At 45.3% G+C, this 17,952-nt stretch overlaps 1 protein-coding gene across 1 annotated transcript in view; it reads right to left on the bottom strand.

Moving 5' to 3' along the window:
* The window catches only part of MOB1B (MOB kinase activator 1B), a 43,870-nt gene extending 26,125 nt beyond the window's left edge, over positions 1–17,745 (bottom strand). The window contains exon 1 of the mRNA XM_055138850.1: positions 17,580–17,745. Coding sequence (XP_054994825.1) covers positions 17,580–17,593 — 14 coding nt within the window. The 5' untranslated portion in view covers positions 17,594–17,745. The remainder of the gene's footprint in view (positions 1–17,579) is intronic.
* Between the last annotated feature and the right edge of the window lie 207 nt (positions 17,746–17,952).

Raw genomic sequence — 17,952 nt, 5'->3', positions numbered from 1 at the left:
GCAACATATAAAGTTGGATTCAACCATACTTCCATCTTTACGAAGACTGGATGGGCAAAATAAAATCTTATTTTGAGGACACTTTTTGCACAGTAAGCTTGAGCTGAAATTTTGAATTTTTTTTAAATTTTGTTTTTGATGCTCATCCCATATAAAAGCTCAATATTCTTAGAATAATCACAGACTAAGCTGAAAATCTAACAGCGTTTCAGTCCGTATTTTGCTATATTCTTGCTTAGGAAACTGCAAATTATGTTGTGGGTTTTAAATACTTCTGAATTCTCAATAATAACCTCACAAGCAATATAATTTAGATAGGATTTTTCTGTGTTTTGATTTGGGCAACAGGCAGCTGTGCTCAGGGCTTACTCCTGGCTCTGCACTCAGGGATCACACCTGGCAGGGCACAGGGCACATGGGGTGGCAGGGATGGAACCAGATTTGGCCACATGCAAGACAACGCCTCACCTGCTACTTTCTCACTCCTCCCCAAATTTAGATACAATTTAGGTAGATGATCCTCTCCCTCCTCTGCCGCTCCTTTCCAATCTACGTACGTTCATACTTCCAAATGCTTTCACATCCTCTCACTATTCGTCAATCTTTTCAAAATATGAACTAGCACCTGTAGTACATACCAACACACAAACTGACAATTATAACTGAGATGGTAGACCATCTTTTCTTTTTCAACTTAATTGAAATACTATGATTTACAATATTGTTAATGATAGTTTCATGGGGCTGGAGCGATAGCAGTGGCTGGGCTTTCGCCTTTCACGCAGCCGACCAGAGTTCGATTCCTCCGCCCCTCTCGGAGAGCCTGGCAAGCTACCCGTGCTTATTGGATATGCCAAAAACAGTAACAATAAGTCTCTAAATGAGAGATGTTACTGGTGTCCGCTCGAACAAATCGATGAGCAGTGGGATGACAGTGACAGTGATAGTTTCATGATACCTTGTTCCAACACCATATTCCCACCAGGGGGCGCACAACCCTCCACCAACAGCCCAGGTCCTCCCACAGACACTGTCACCTCTCATTTCTGTGTACCAATCCTCCAGTTCTGCTGACTTTGGCCACCTGTTGCTCCCTACTGTGAATCTTTACATATTACATATGAGCGATCATTCTGTACCTACCCTTTCCTTCTGACTGACTTCACTTAGCATACCCTCTAGTTCCAGCCCTAGAACTGCAAATTCAACAATCACATCCTTTCTTTCAGCTGCACAGTGTTCAGTGTACGCATGTGTGTGTGTGTGTGTGTGTATCGCACAACATTTTGATATCTTCATCTGTAATTGGACATTTGAGTTGTTTTCTTGCCAACTATACTAAAGACAGCAATGAATATGGGCGTGCACATATACTTTCAAATTAATGTTGTGTTCTGGGGATATAGACACAGATCACTTACATCACACTACAACCAAGTCTGTCACCCCTGGAGAGAACCACAATCAATTGTGTGAGCACAGCAACCAAGTATCTGACACCCTAGACAATGCAACAGCAAAGACTGAAAAATAGATAAGGGAAAAAGAAAAAACGAAAAGCAACAAACTACTAATAAGTGCTATGAAAATAACAAAATGATGCAACAAATAACAGTTACTGTGTTAGGTCCAGTCAGAAAGCCCAGAAGCAGCCAGTCATCCCAGGAAGAGAAAGAGTGAAAAAGTGCAAATCTCAAGCTCAGAGTCAAGATCAGAGGAGAGAAAAACACCTGATTATCTTGGTATACTCACAGAACAGAGCCAAAAGATGCACGAGCACATTTATTTATTTAAGCTTTTATTTTTAGTTATTATTTGACTACTATTGAAGCAGCGTGAGAGGGGCTGGAGAAATAGCACAGTGAAGAGGGTGCTTTCCTTGCCCGCAGTTCACCCCACTTCGAAGCTCCAGCACCACATATGGCCCCCAAGTTCTGACAGGGGTCACTCCCAGGACTAACCCCTGAGGAAAACTGGTTCTCCCCCTACCCGGAAAATAACTAAACATGAGAAGTCACATAGAAAAAAGAATTGTTTATGGATTAGCCCATGTTTCTGAAACATCAGTAGTGGTCGAAAACTTTCCTTACGTTCTATGATCTTCCTTCTCAACACTTACTAGTGTATTAGTACACTGAAGTGCTAACTGAACCGCCTCTCAATTTAACACGTTCATTAACCTTCAGCTTGTAGAGTCTGACTCAGTGAGTGGGACTGGGCTGCAGCTCCGCAGAATACAAGCCTCACATCCCCAAAGCTGAGCGCCTAAAAAGCAAAGAACAAGTTCAGCTAGAGTCGGTAAAGTCACTTTTTATTCCCCATAAAACTTTATAACCTAATCCTCAGACAATAATAAAGTACTCCAACAAACACAAAGGCCAATTAGTTTCTACATTTGTGAAACTATCTGGACCATTTTCTCAGCTACTGATGAAGACACTAAAGCTTAATTACTCTTATCCAATCACCTTCTGAGCTACTGAGTTCTATAGGCTAGAGTTTCCCTTGCCCAGCACTTAAGCCATTATTCTAGGTAGTAAATAAGGAAGTAAACCACAGGAGAGTTTAGGAAGTTCTCGAGTCTGGGTTATCTCCATACAAGGGCAGTAGCACCCCTTTCAGAATGCTATACAATGTGCTGGACTATTCAAAGGAGGGAACCAGAACTTGCAAAATAGAGCTCAGAATGAACACTAACCCAGCATCTGAGGTTATTCCAACCATACCTGCATTTCAACAAATAAACAACTAGGGGGCGTAAACATCATATTTATAAAGCCTTCCTAACTCTCCATGAAAAACTGTCCATTCCCTCTTGTATCTCACTGTCACTGTCACTGTCATCATGTTGCTCATCTATTTGCTCAAGCGGGCAGCTTGCCAGGCTGTGCCGTGTGGGTGAGATACTGTCAATAGCTTGCCGGGCTCTCCGAGAGGGGCGGAGGAATCAAACCCGGGCCGGCCACATGCAAGGCAAACGCCCTACCACTGTAGCTTAAAGCGTATTTCTCAACCCTTTTCTGACCATGGCTCCCTCCAACTTTGTTTCCTTCCCATACCCCGTGACCTGTCCAACTAATTGGTCCCCTACTCTCATTCTGTGCCCCTGCCACACACACACCCCATCTATGCAATTTTCACCTATGGCCCTTTGGAATATCCTGGGGGGTCCACATGGGGCCACATGGGCCCCAGTTGCGAAACTCTAGCTTAAAGCACCACTAACACCTTGCATGCATATTTGTAAAGCACACACTCCAGCCTTGGCCCCTTCTCAGATTTTTTAACTTTTTTGGGTCACACCAGGGATGCTCTGGGGTTATTCCTGGCTCGGCACTCAAGGATTACTCCTGGCGTGCTCAGAGTACTACACGGGGTGCGGGGACTGAACCCAGGTCAGCCGTGTGTAAGGTATGCACCTTACCTACTGCACCATCTCTCCACACCTCCCTTCTAGTCCAAGAGAGTGTGCTAACACTGTCAGTCCAGATAAAGGCTCTCTTCAAACTGGAAACCGCCCACCTCTCAATGGGTCTGCACTGAGTGAAACAAGTCTGGGGCCTATTATGATGCTTGCTTGGGGTCTTCTTATGAGGTCACTAGCCCCAGTCTTCTCCCTACAGTCTCACTTCTCAATTACATCACAGTGGGCGTGAAGATTTCAACATCCAGAGAGTGAAGGACACACCCGTATCATTAGCAAACAATGCCACACATCTACTAATCCATGAAGTGCCAGCTTTAACGCTTACCTTCTCAAGATTACTCTGTTTACATCCTCCTCTCTCAACTGTGAGTTAAGCAAGAACATGGATCATATTGTAGTCACACTAGAGTCTCCAGTTCCTAACATAGAACTGAGGGCATACGAGATGCCTATTAAAGGGGACAGAGATCTTCATTCTTACTGAAGCTGTAGTTCTTCCCAATTTTAAGAATGAACTGATTCTTCATTTATTCAGTGCAACAAATCTGAAAGACTTTATCTGCATGCAGCAAGGTAACAGGCAGACTACCATACCTAATCCTGACACCAAAATTTCATTTTAATTGGAGGCTCTTTACAGGCTGCCCTATTTAAACCTTAGCTTAAAAATGGGTCAACCAAAGTGAAACATCTCAGCAATTCTAAGCAAGTGTAATCCCACAGGGGAAGGGAGAAGAAAGGAGATAGCTTTTGTATTTTTAATAATCAAGAACATTGCAATTTCCTCCCACAGTTTAAAGTAATTTAACCATAAAAACTAATGTGTACTTCCTTGTAGTAAAAGGATTACTCCCCCCCTTATCCAAAGTAAAAGAACAGAATTTCCCTTGGCATTTAGTCCAAAACCACAGTCCATTATAAGGGATGCAATAAAAGATCAAATCTGCACACTTGGCAGTAATGGAACGAACAATCTGCACCAAAAACAGATCTCAAATTAACACTCAGGCAAAGATTTGCCTACAGCTCCTATAGCCCAGAATATTTGCCTGCAAATATGAAGCAGTAACACAATAGTTATTCATTGCAATCAATAGATTAAGCAGTTTGGGGATTTAAATGCTTTGAAACTAAATTCTTACAGTAAAGAAGCCAGTCCAACTAGAAAAACACAAAGTTAAAATCCGAGATAGACTCTCTCCCTCTCAAACACCTTGAACTGACTTCCTCCCTTGCCCCTCCACCCCGCCCGCAGATGCCTAGTCACCCCCCAGAGAATTAATTCAAGGGTCATTTTTCTCAGTAAGCTTCCCTGACAGACTTCTCTGTATTTGAACTTGAACAGGGCACTATCATGTGTCTCTATTTTATAACGCGTCCTGAGTTTCTCAAAGCAAGGATGTTTTTCTAAATCATCACTGCATCTCCAAAAGCTAGCACAAAGTCTATTAGATCAGAACAGATACCCCACAGATATCTGTTAAGAAAAACTGATAACTCCAGGAAAAAATGTCAAGGTAAACAGTATTTTACAACATTTTCTAAATTTATTATTTCAGTTCATAGAAATAAACCCAATCAGACCAGATATAAGAAGCATAACATATCCCACATATGTATTTCTGATCATAAAATTAAACAAATGGAATCATCCAAGCACCAAATTATGGCACAAGATTATAAAAATTTACCATAATATTAAAAGTTTAAATTTCAGGAATCCTCAAATGGCAGGTCATATTCCAAGGCACTGAAAAGACTTGTAACAATGAGTTTCCACAGTCATGTGCTCACAAGACTCTCAGAAGCAGGGCCAGAGAGACAGCTCAGAAGGCTGAGAGCATGCTGAGAGGCCAGGGTTCGATCCTTGGTACTGCATGGGTGCTGGAGCACTGCTAAGAGTGCCTCCTGAGCTCAAAGCTGGGAGTAGTCCCTGCATTACGGCTGTGCCCCAACCCCCAGCAAACAAACAAGTAACAGAAACTGCTATTAGTTACCATAGCTGTCTCTGCCTTTCCATCATACTTCCTCCTTGGTTAATGAGATATTCTGCTTATATTGCTAGGGGAAACAGAATTAGCGACATACTTAGTTCAGATTTCACTTGATATATATTTGCGATCACTTCCATGCATATTCTGACCAGTGAAGTACTGCCTTGTATAGTATAATTTACACTAAGAATCATTCGGACATGAACTTGGGAAGTTATTGTCAGGGATGGAGGAATGGTACACTTCATATATGAAAAAGAGCACCCCCAAACTTGGAAGTCTTACATGACAATACCAACAACAGCAAAACTTTTTCCGTGAACCTAACTTTTCTATGCTATCAATTTTTTTTTATAAAAAATAAATTTGTATGCTATCAATCTAATTTTTCTGGCTGTGATCAACTAATTATAAACAATTAATTGAAGGGGATGGGCTCCAGCTTCCCTCTCTGCCCCGAGCAGAGTTCCCGGCGCCCAAAGACCACCGGAACCTAGTCACAGACATTCTCAAGGCCCCTCTCCACACGTTCGGACAGGCCTCACGCATGAAGGTACCGGCAGAGGAACCCAGGTGTGTGTAATCCCATCAACAGCCAACATCCAGAGACTTAACCAGCTAAATCTCATTCCCCTGACCCTGAAGCCTTTAGAGGCTTCTAAAATCTCAGGGATAGTACGAATGTAGAGGTTACTGAGACCGCTCGAGCCACTCGACAATCAACGGGATTTCGTGATTCGTGATAGTGATCAATCTAACTTTTCTTTTTTTTTTTTTAAAGAAATATTTTATTGAACCACCGTGAAAACAAGAAAAAAAAATACAAAGCTTTCAGGTTTAAGTCACAGTCAAATACTGATTAAACCACCATCCCTTCACCAGTGCACCCGTTCCACCACCAAGAACCCCAATATACCCCCCTCCCACCCCACCCCCCATCTAAGTAGCTGATGATATTCCCATTATTCTCTCTATATATTGAGTACATTTCATATTTCCATACAGAACTCACTATTGTTGATTGGAAATTTTCCCCAACAATCAGGCCTGCTGAATAAGCATCATCTAATAATTTCTCTTCCTTGGTAAAAGTGAAGACTTTGAGTCCGTGCGGCCGCGATAGCGGCCGCGCGGTTTTGGGTTTCTAATATTTTAGCTCAGTTCACAGTCAAAATGGATGGCTGCAAGAATCTGCTCTGGTGCCAAAATGGGTTAGGAGACCTCAGGATCACAGTCAGTAGGCGGGAGGCTCTGCTTCTCGTGCCTCGGCTCTTGGTTCATCTCTGGGCGGAAGGCGCGCCGGGAGCACCTCCCCTCCCAGGATCACCTACAGGCTACGTCACTAAAGAAAGTCCTACCTCCTGGTGGAGGGGTCTTAGAGGGTGGCTCTCACCGCGTGGCTGCTGCCGCTGCCACCATTTTCGCTCAGAAAAATGGGGTGGAGAGGGGAAAAAATCCCTCCCCGGGCTGCACGAGGTTGTAGTTCAGTTCGCAGTCAAAATGCATGGCTGCAAGAATCTGCTCTGGTGCCAAAATGGGTTAGGAGACCTCAGGATCACAGTCAGTAGGCGGGAGGCTCTGCTTCTTGTGCCGCGGCTCTTGGTTCATCTCTGGGCGGAAGGCGCGCCAGAAACACTCAATCTAACTTTTCTATGCTATTACATTTTTATTAGACATGCCAGAGGAAAAGTAATTTTTCCATTTTCTCTATACACAAACACAAAAGTAAACTTACAAAATGCTGGCATTTAAAACAGTGGCAAAGGGCTGGAGCAACAGTGCAGCGAATAGGGCTCTTCTTGCCTTTGACGCAGATCCAAGCTCAATGCCCAGCACCCATAAGGTTCCCTAAGCCCACTAGAAATGACCCCTGAGCACAGACCCAGGAGTAATCCCTGAGCACCAACAACTGTGGCCTAAAAAAAAAAAAAAATTAAAAAGTGATGAATGGGACCAGAAGGATTAACTCAAAGGGCTAGAACTATGTCTGACCAAGAGACCCCAGGTTAGATCCCCTGGGGTCAGAGGAGTGGCAGGTGCCTGGTTCTCGTGTCCCCTGAGCACTGCTTAGAAGCCCTCCCCACCCCCAGCACTAAATATGAAGGGGAAGAAATGTAGAACAGAGGTAAATTCAGGAGCACTGAGAGAAGAACAAGAACCATTCAGTGGAATCTCACTGAGCTCAACTCCAAACAGCGAGATCGAGAGGGAAGCTGTAGAGGACAGCCAGGAGGGAGGGTTAATTTCTAAGAGGAAACATCTGGAAAGGGGCATCGCCATGCATACAGTGACTTTACATCACCCGGGCGCCTGTTACATATGCAAGATTAAAGGCTCTATCTCAAGAAGAGTGGAGGCCACAGACATTACTAAGGAGAAAAAGCGGCGCCCTGGCCCACCGTGAGTGCCAACTAGAGCAGTCTCTGGAAAACAGCACAGAAATTCCTTTTTAAGGAAAGGCGGGCTGGGAGTGGGAGGGTATGGGGAGGCATGTCTGGGGATTGCTCTGTGTCGGAAGTGACACCTTTCAAGCTGGTGAGGCTACGAGTTCAATCCCTGGCACCAAGTGATGTGACGTGACCGAGTGTGACTGCAGTGGCTCTGCTTTTTGGGGTCTCTCGTTCAGCCAAGAGTGCAGCAGAAAGTGTGAGAACCGTAGCAAGCAGTGAGAGCCGTAGCAGGCACTGCGACCAAAAACCACACCACCACTCACTTCTGTGAGCTCCGGTGAGCTGGCGTGTAAGGGCTGTCACCAAGTGCCAGTGAGCTCCAGTCACTGCAACCAAAAAAGGGGAGCGGGGAGGGAAGGGGGAAAAGTAAATAGAAAGGAAATGCCACATGATCTGCAGTATCCATCCAAGGCGTTTATCCAAAGGATGTGAAAACACCACTTCGAAAACACTGCTGTTCATAGCAGCATATTCACAGCTGCCAGAACTAAATCAGCAGGTGACTGGATAAAGAAGACTGAAGAAGATTTTTTGAGTTATTATTATAAACAGATGCTAATCTTGCTGAAAGGTGGACAGCACCCTCAATTTCCAGTGAGGTGACTGGTTTTTATCCCCCTAAATGTTAAATGACATTTGGAATAAATACAGTTATCACTAAACAATACCGTCCGAACAAATGTAAGTATGTGGGGCTGGAAGAATAGTACAGTGGGTAGGGTGCTTGTAGACATGAATTAGATCCCTGGCATCCCATACAATCCCCTGAGAACCACCAGGATTCTGAATGCAAAGTCAGGTGTGGCGCCCGAAAAAAAGTATTTTCACTTGATCAAAAGTTAAAGTCAATGTACTTCAAAAAAAACTTAAAAAATAAACCAATATAGTTCAATTCAGGCACATTTTGATTATAAAATGTCTCCCCATCTAGCATTATATTTAGGCATTATCTTGAAAAAGATTGAGGTTTTTTTGGTTTTGGGGGGGGGTTGTTGTTGTTGTTGCTTTTCAGTGATGTTTAGGAGTTGCCCCTGGCTCTGCACTCAGGAATTACTCCTGGCATTGCTCAGGAAACCATGCAGAATGTCGGAGATCGAAGCTGGGCCGGCCAAGTGCAAGACAAATGTCCTCCTGGTTGTACTATCACTGCAGCCCCAGAAAAGGATTGTTTTAATTTTGTTCTCAGTCATCACTTGCCAAGTTAAAAGGACTGACTAGAGGACTGAACAGTCTCATGGATTAAAGCCCTCTGGGAGCCCTTGACAACAGGCTGGAGACGAAGGCACCAGTACTCAAAATAACGCTGTGCTTAGGCCGAGACTTCAGTTTTCACAAATTGGCTTGCTGTTCACTGACTCAAACGTACAGTTTCTAAGAGTGGAAAATAAGAGGGCAGATGAATATTTAAGCAGGGTATGGGGCTAGGGGTTAGGGAGAATGAAACCAGACATATTACATGTATGCAAAACTGCAGTGGCAGGGGATTTTTAAACCAAACAGCTATTTTAGTTAAATTAAATGCTACAGAGGCCTAGCAAACAGTTTCTCTAAAGAGCAGAGGTAATATGGCTGGCTCCTACGCAGAGAACGTGTTCTAGATTCTAGACTAGAGTTGGGAACTATTTTTCTGCACAGGGCCATTTGGATATTTGTACATCATTTGACAGCCATACAATACAGGCCGATGGTATGCAGACAGCTGAAAAGAAGCCAAGAACACGTGCTTCCAGTCATGAACTAGGGTCAGACCACATGATTTTGTGGGCTTAAGATGACCTCTGGGACTGATGTGGCAATACTAAAAAAAGTCACCATTAATTTTACCTTTTTTTTTTGTCTTGATTGCTCTACTTCATGATTCTGTGTTTACATGAATACTAAAAAAAGCATTGTAAGTTATAGCATTATCCATTTCTACACCAAAAAAAAGTATTTCTATTAATACTCAATACTACAACCATTCAACAATTCTCACCAAATTTCAATTTGAGAACAAAAGAATTAAGGCAAAAACAGAAACAAGAAAATTCAACCATTCTGTCTAAATAACAGCAGTAACAATTCCATCTAAATAATAATAATAGGGCTACCTGGCTTTTACCAAGGGTAGACGGCTACTCAAATAACATTTGCTTACCTTCAAACTTCTGCTTTTAAGTTCTAACTCAAAAAATCAAACATAGGCTAGAGAGACAGCTAGCGTGCATACCTGGTAGTTCTAAGGTCTAGCTTTGATCCCTAACATCCTATGGCCCCCCAGAACCGCCAGAATTGAACCTAAAACACAGACCACGAATAGCCCCTTGAGATCTCCATGACCAGAAAAAATACATATCATAATAAACGTACAGAAACTGGCTATGATTTAAGTAATCAGAAATGGATCATTCTCTAGAAGTTAATAGTAGAGCTAGAGACCAGCAAAGCATATGCTTTGCATGCAAGAGGCCCGGGTGCAATCCACAGCATCACATGGTTGTGCCCACAAAACACTGCACTTCTCCAAACACCAAGGCAGGAGTAGCCCAAGGGACCCCCAAGCACCAAGCCAGGAACAGCCCCGGACCATAGCCAGATGTGATCCCCAAACAAAAGCTACTAACAGCTATTTATAGTCATCTCACTGTTGAGATAATGATGAAATAGAAATCACTGCTGTATGTAACTACAATTTATAGAGCGAGGGCTTTTACACCATCATCTCTAATCCTTCCAAACAGGTCTCAGGTATTGGTCCTAAACACAAGTTCAAAGGGAAAAATTTTATTACAGTCACACTCAGACCATACACACTGGAGTCTCAAGCTGCTTTTATCCTTACTAGATGGCTGAAGCACAAGCTCAAGAGAGGAGCAGTGGAGGGTGGGTGCCAGTCAGCGCCCAAAGCCACAAGAGTGGTTAGGCAGAGTTGGAGAATGGCCACGTACAGAGAACTGAGCAATTACACATTGTTCAGGAGAAGAGGAGTTAGGTTTTCCACTGTCAAAGAAAAAAAAAAAAACATAAAGGGAAAAACTAGAATGAACCCTATGTGTACAACTGGTTTGGAATTACAGGTATTGTGAACTAATTCAGTTATAATGATAGAGGGGAAAAATGGGTGTAAGTGAATAAGGGTGAACATTTTCTGGCATTATCCAATCAGAGGGTCTAGGAACTAATGACACACGGGTAGTAACAAGCACACCTATCACTCAGACTTTGGCCTCTAACTAGTATTCTCCACTAAACAGAATAAAGTCCCTTAGAGAAACGGCCACCTCCAGAGCTGCACACAGTACTGGACAAACCTGGAGTACTGGGTTGTGCCAAATAGCGAAGTGCAGCTCAAAGAGCACGAGGAGAAGAAACCAGTCTGAATAGGGATCCTGCTGGCCAAAAGAGACCATTTTAACACCAAAATAAACAATGGCTGCTATACCAACCTTGGGGGTGGAGCCGGTGGCCACACCCAGAAGTGCTCAGTGCTAATCCGGCTCCAGCTAGTCAGGGGTCACTCCTGAGAGTCCAGGGCCGGAGAGACAGTACAGAGGGTAGACATCTTATCTGTCTTGCACACGGCTAACCTGGGTTCGATCCCCCACACTCCATATGGTCCCCTGAGCACTGCCAGGGGTAATTCCTGAGCACAGAGCCAGGAATAACTCCTAAGCATCACTGGATGTGGTCCAATAAACAAAACACAACCCAAAAAAAAGGACCTTGAGGTGCCGAGAACTCAATGTGTCTCCTGCTTTGCAAAGATGCGCTCCAACCCACTGAGCTATCTCTCTAGCCCATAATAACTTTTTAATAGGACTCCATGTGTCACACTGATATAAAAATGAACAGTTAAGTTCTTCCTCAGTAAAAATATCAGATAACAAATGTAATGGCAGTGATAGCTTTAGAACATGGACAACAATCACGGTATTAATACCCCTGCTATTTTGCTCTGGTGCCTGGTGCCATAACAAAGTGAGGTCAAACAAGTGTGACCCCCACCCCCACTCCCTGTGGGCATCACGACTAAGTGTTCGAGCACTTACAACAACTAAAGAAAGGAGACAGAGTGGGGGAAGGGGTAAAAGAGACAGTGGGGCTAGGGTGCAGCCAGAGAGAACAGGCAAGGTCAGAGAACAGGCTTTCCAGGAGAGGCCAGGGCTCACTCCCCAGCATGCTGGTCACACTTGGCTCCCAAGCACAATCAGGGGTGGCCCAAATAAAAATGAAAAAGAACCACTGGAAACTAAAACTGGTGGGTAAGTTATACGGTCTCAAAATACCTCACCACAAAACATTAATTACAAATGGGGGTGGGGAATGTAAGTAACTTCTGACTCTTGGTAGAAACTTTAATCAAAGAATCACCTCCAATAATAGAAAAATATGTGCACCTGATAAGAAGCTGTAAAAAAACATGCACCATTTCTGTGGTGTTTCTACTGAAAGGCATAACCATTTCTTTACGATTATTTCTTACCCTAAAGAAATAAACAAACTCCAACTGAGGCATATTCCATAAAATGACCTGCCTGCAATCTTTAAAAATAAAAGATCCTGATAGCCAAGGGAAAAACTAAGGAAGCATTTTGGATAGCTACAGACATAAAACTGGGTATATACATGATTTATAACTGGAAACTTTATGGGGACGTCATGGAGTAACTGATGAGACTTTTAAAAAGGGGTCTCTGGGTAGGAATACATGAGAATTCTCTGCGCTACTCTTATTCTTTTCTTTCTTTGCTTTTGGTGTCACGTCGGTCTGTGCTCAGGGCTTGCTAAGCTCCTGGCTCTGAGCTCAAGGATTCCTCCTAGCAGGGCTCAAGGTAGCTTACTGCCAGGAATCAACTCAGAGCAAACCCAGGTCAGCTGTGTGCAAGGCAAGGGCTTTATCCACCATACAATCTCTCTAGCCCAACATCTTGCGCTATTCTTTACAAGTTTCCTAAGAGTCAGGAATTTTTCTAAGTTAAATTTTAAAAACTCTGGGCAAACAAATTTCAGTTATTTATTATTAAGGACTAGAGTGATAGCACAGCAGGTAGGGCATTTGCCTTGCACGCAGCTAATCTGGGTTTGATTCCTCCGCCCCTCTTGGAGAGCCCGGCAAACTACCAAGAGTATCCCACCCGCACAGCAGAGCCTGGCAAGCTCCCCTTGGCGTATTCGATATGCCAAAAACAGTAACAACAAGTCTCACAATGGAGACGTTAGTGGTGCCTGCTCGAGCAAATCGATGAACAAATGGGATGACAGTGCTACAGTGCTATGTATAATTAAATCACTATAAAAGATGGTTTTAGGGCCGCCGAACTAGCACAGTGGGTAAGGTGTTTTACCTTGCATGAGGCTGAGCTAGGTTCAATTCCTGGCAGCACATATCCAGGAGTGACCCCCGTAGGCAGAGCCAGAGTAAGCCCTGAGCACTGCATGGTGTGTGCCCCCAAAGAAGATGGTTTTAAGTTAAATGATACAGAATAAAACACATAATGTGCTCTGTGTAATAGTTTACTTTTGGCTTGCTCACCAAGCTTCTGTTCTCCCCTGAACTCATGTATCTCGCTTCTTGTCTGTTCTTTGCTTGCCCGTTTCCACTCGAGAAGGCTGTGTTCTCTCTTGCACACACATGCCCCTCTTTCTCTCCTCTCACATCTTTTTAAGCAAGTTTGCTCAATAAAAACTACCTTGCAAAAAAAAAATTTTTTTAAATGAGGATGCTGAGTCACTAAAATTATTTACATTAAAAATGCTTAGTTTTGGGGGCTGGAGCGATAGCACAGCGGGTAGGGCGTTTGCCTTGCATGCGGCCGACCCGGGTTAGATTCCCAGCATCCTATATGGTCCCCTGAGCACTGCCAGGGGTAGTTCCTGAGTGCAGAGCCAGGAGTAACCCCTGTGCATTGCCGGGTGTGACCCAAAAGGCATAAATAAATAAATAAATAAATAAATAAATAAATAAATAAATAAATAAATAAATAAATATGCTTAGTTTTTTTGGCAGGGGAAAGGACAAAGGAGGAAGAGTAAACAGAGGTAGGACAAGGAGATAAAGTGACACACAGAAAAATTTAAAACCCTTTCATAAACTGCAATGCTTTTTGAAAAGAGACAAATGGAAAGAATCTCGAATAAAATTCAACAAATCCTTCCTTCCTTCCTTTCCCAGACTATCTTTTAGTGTCTCCCATACCAAAATAGATCTGATTTATATTCATCCACACCCTAACCCACCTTTCTTACGGACATCTATTTTAAAGCTAAACTATTTGCTCTGTGTTCCAACTAAGCAGCCTTACATTATTAGGAAACTACTTCCTGACCTTTTCCTATGTTTCTGTGGCATTCCAGCAGAGGTCTGTAATTATACAAACATAAAGGCACTCAACACACTTTTTGTGTGATCATCAACAATACAATTCAATCCCAAATTTCCCTGAATTCTCCCTTATTCCTAACATGTCAGAAAAGGGAAAATCCTAACAGGCTCATCTGAATACCCAGGCCAATTATTAGTCCAAGAGTCTAAAGGCCAAGTGGGCAAAAAGAAGCCAGTAAATTTTTGCCACTAAGGGATTTCATCTTGCTCCAAAATTCTACGGTCTACTAATAAGCCTCAAAATGGATACTCACTATAGGGCCCCGAGTGACAGTTTCAAGTAGGCAGGGCACTTGCCCCGCACACGGCCAATCTGGGTTTGATCCCCAGCACCCCATATGGACCCTAAGCGCCCCCCCAGGACACAACCACAAGCAATTTCATGCTTCCCTATTTCTTCTGATGAAAATATGCAAAAATATGCCCTTTCCCTTAGTCTCATAGAGATATCTTGTTTATGTTCCATTAAAGATTATCAACCCTTTTATGAAACCTTCCTTCCAGAGCATGAAGGAGAGGCAATCCAGGCACACCCAGCTGCATGCAAGCATTACTTCTGGCTCTGTCATCAGGGATCACTACTGGCAGTGCTGGGGCCTCATGCAGTGCCAGGAATCACCTGGGTCAGTAGCAAAGGAAGCACCTTACCCGCTATACAAGCTCTCTGACCCCCTTTTCTTTGTCCTTTTCGTGTTTTGAATCACAGGCAAGGATGCTCAGGGCTTACTCTGGTCTGTGTAGAGGTTATTACTCCTGGTGCTAGGGATCAAATCCGGGTGGGCCCGGGCAAGGCAAGTGCCTTACCCACTGTTTCCTCTCTCCAGTCCCAAGTACTGCATTGTTGCAAACTGTCTGCCATCTCGTGAGTCACACAACTTGCACAAAGCCTAGCACACAGCAGGTGCTAAGAATATGTTTAAAGATTTGAGTGTACAAAGTTAAATTGGGTTCCTGTGAAGTTTCTTTAGGCACCACCTGGGAATTCAGCTTCATTTGAAGATAAAAGGCCAATATGCAGCATAACCAAGATTTGGTCCTAACCAGAATCACAGATCCAGAGCAATTTTATTCTCAACATCTGTTAAGAAGCTACACAAAGCATAGAATCTGACCATGCTCTGGAGATTACCTCATCTACCTCAACTCTCTACATCCAAACCTCTTTGCCCTGCTCATTTTTTCCATGGATTTACCATGTTTATGTTCAATTTGCTAATGTTTATGGTCTATGATCACTTACCAAATCACAGTTAGCTCCATTGATGATGGAGTTTTTGCCTGTTTGGTTTATAGATGGTACCCAGTACAGTGCCTGATACAATGAAATTACTTTTGACCAAGTCTTTCCTCTTATCTTACATCCCTCTGTAGTTATGACTCATCGTCTTCATAGCCCTATCTCACACTGCCCTATTTCCTCGGCTCCAAATACCTCTAGTGAGCTTTCAAATTAAATTCCAAAAACTGAAGGGGACTATGTTAATAATTAAATCAGAAATTGATACTTATTTCCCTGCTTACCTGTTATGAATACAGGAAACTATCAAATAACAAATAGATAAAATAACCAAAACTTGTCCTTTCCCTTCTAATAATCACTTCTATGCAGTCTTCCTTCACCTTTTAAACTACTGGAGGACACAGAACTACCAAAACCAAAAACGCTGTAACTTTTTTAGATTCTCAAACACACGAGACTACAGTAACTGCTACATTCGGCCTGATTGAAAAATCATATCCCAAACAGTTCAAACCCACTAACATACTATACACATTAGCCTTGGTAAGATTTTTCTTCAGATAACATGCTTCAGGAGAAATTAAGTTACTCCTTAATTTCTGTATTCAACAGCCAAGCAAAAATAGGATACTATAGAGGTTCTGCTTAGAAAATACCACCAAAACCTTCTCCCTCCCCTAGTTTCTAAATATGGTCCTGCACTGCTGCAAGTAACTGAGTTGGAGTTCAAAGAGGCCCACCAGTCTATTAGCAGCAGCCGCTGGACATCATCTGTGCTGCTATTTCAAGGGTACAGCTTGGAAATTCTTGAAGAAATAAAGCATCAGCACTGCAAATTATCCTCAGCATGAGAAGCTTCAAGCTGAGATGCCTGGGTAGGTGATTCCTAACTAAAATAGGAAGCAGAGCTGGTCAAAACCGCCCAGTCCTCACAGCAAGACCAACCTAACCAAGGCAGAAGGGTCTGGCCTCAGAAAGGGGTGCCCCGAGTCTGGAAGTATCTGGCAGGTGGGCACCGTGCACATCAGAAGCTTCAGCCACGTATGCCGGCTGGCTGACCCGCTCTGACACCCTGAAAAGAATCAGTATTCCAAGTCTGAGTGTCTGAGTATGTCAAAATAAGGGCAGTTAAATTGGAGGGCTCAGGTGTGAACGAAATGACTAAAAAACTTCATGGGAGGTAACACGTCGGAACAGAAAATGGTACTTTAAGGGGCTGGAAACATAGTAACGGGTAGAGTGCTCGCCACGCACGCAGCCGACCTGGGTTCGATCCCAGGCATCCCATATGGAACCCCGAGCACCGCCAGGCGTTAATTCCTGCGTGCAGAGCCAGGAGTAACCCCTGAGCATCGCAGGGTGTGCCCCCTCCACCGAAAAACACACAGACGTGCATTTCAGAGCTACTCTCTCCACCAGCACGCAGGGGTGCGGGGGGTGGGTTTCAATGCCCGAGTTTGTCTAAGCTTTCTAACCACAGAGCAGACCTGAGACTCACAAGGAACCCTTGCCCAAGGGGGGGCGGGTGGGGGGTAAGGTTCTGTTTTCAGAGGATCAGAGCCTGGTCGAATGCGTTCCCGGCCCCCAACTCATCTGCCAGAAAAAAAGGTTTAAGTGACATAACGACCAGCGCTCAAAGTGACGCTCGCGCTGGCATTTACAAATGACGGGCGTGACAACTCACGGGGGCGTGGGGGGAGGGAAGGACCCGCTCAGCGCCGGGCGCGCCTCCCAGGCCCTATGTGGTGCTCGTCCGAAGGGGCGGGGAGCCCCCCTACCCTGCGGGAGAGGGCGCCCCCGGGCCCGCCGCGGACCCCGCCCGCGGCCTCCGCACGACTTGTCACCGCAACTTCACTCCCGGGCGCCCGGGAGGGAGCGAGAGGTTGCTGGGGTGACGGGGGCACGACGCCGTCTCGTCGGGGGCTCACGGCACCCGGGAGACCCGGGCAGAACGGGCCCGGGCCGGGGCCGGGGACGGCGGGCGCGCGCGGCGGGGGTCGCGCCGGGGCGCGGGAGGGGCCCGCCGGGGGCGCGCAGGGGAAACGCCTCCCGGACGGGGCCGTGCGGGGCCCCCGGACAAAGCGGCGCGCGGGGCCCGGCTACTCACAACAAGAAGCTCATGTCGGCCGCGGCGGCGGGGGCGAGGCGAGGAGGAGGAGGAGGCGGCGGCGGCGGCGGCGGCGGCGGCGGAGCAGGAGGACGAGGCCCGGCGCTTCCGCGGCCGCAACCGGCTCAGCTGGCGAGTGGCGGGGCCCGGCGGGGCGGGCGGAAGTGCGGCGCGCGCGGAGGGGCAGGAGCGGGAGGCGGGGAACCAGCGGCCCCGCCCCGGCCCCGCCCACCGCGCGACCTCTCGCGAGAGGACGCGGCGCCCCGCGCGAGCGCGGCCCGGAGGGGGCGGGGCGGCGAGCAGGCTGAGCTGGTGGGGGCGTTCTCGTCCTGAGGCTGTCCCTGGGCTTCGGCCTCCTCCTAGGAAAGCCCCG

The sequence above is a fragment of the Sorex araneus genome, chromosome 5 (genome assembly GCF_027595985.1).
Source record: "Sorex araneus isolate mSorAra2 chromosome 5, mSorAra2.pri, whole genome shotgun sequence".
Taxonomy (NCBI): Eukaryota; Metazoa; Chordata; class Mammalia; order Eulipotyphla; family Soricidae; genus Sorex; species Sorex araneus.
Note: the sequence above shows the minus strand (reverse complement) of the source record. Positions and strands in the feature narration are given on the sequence as shown.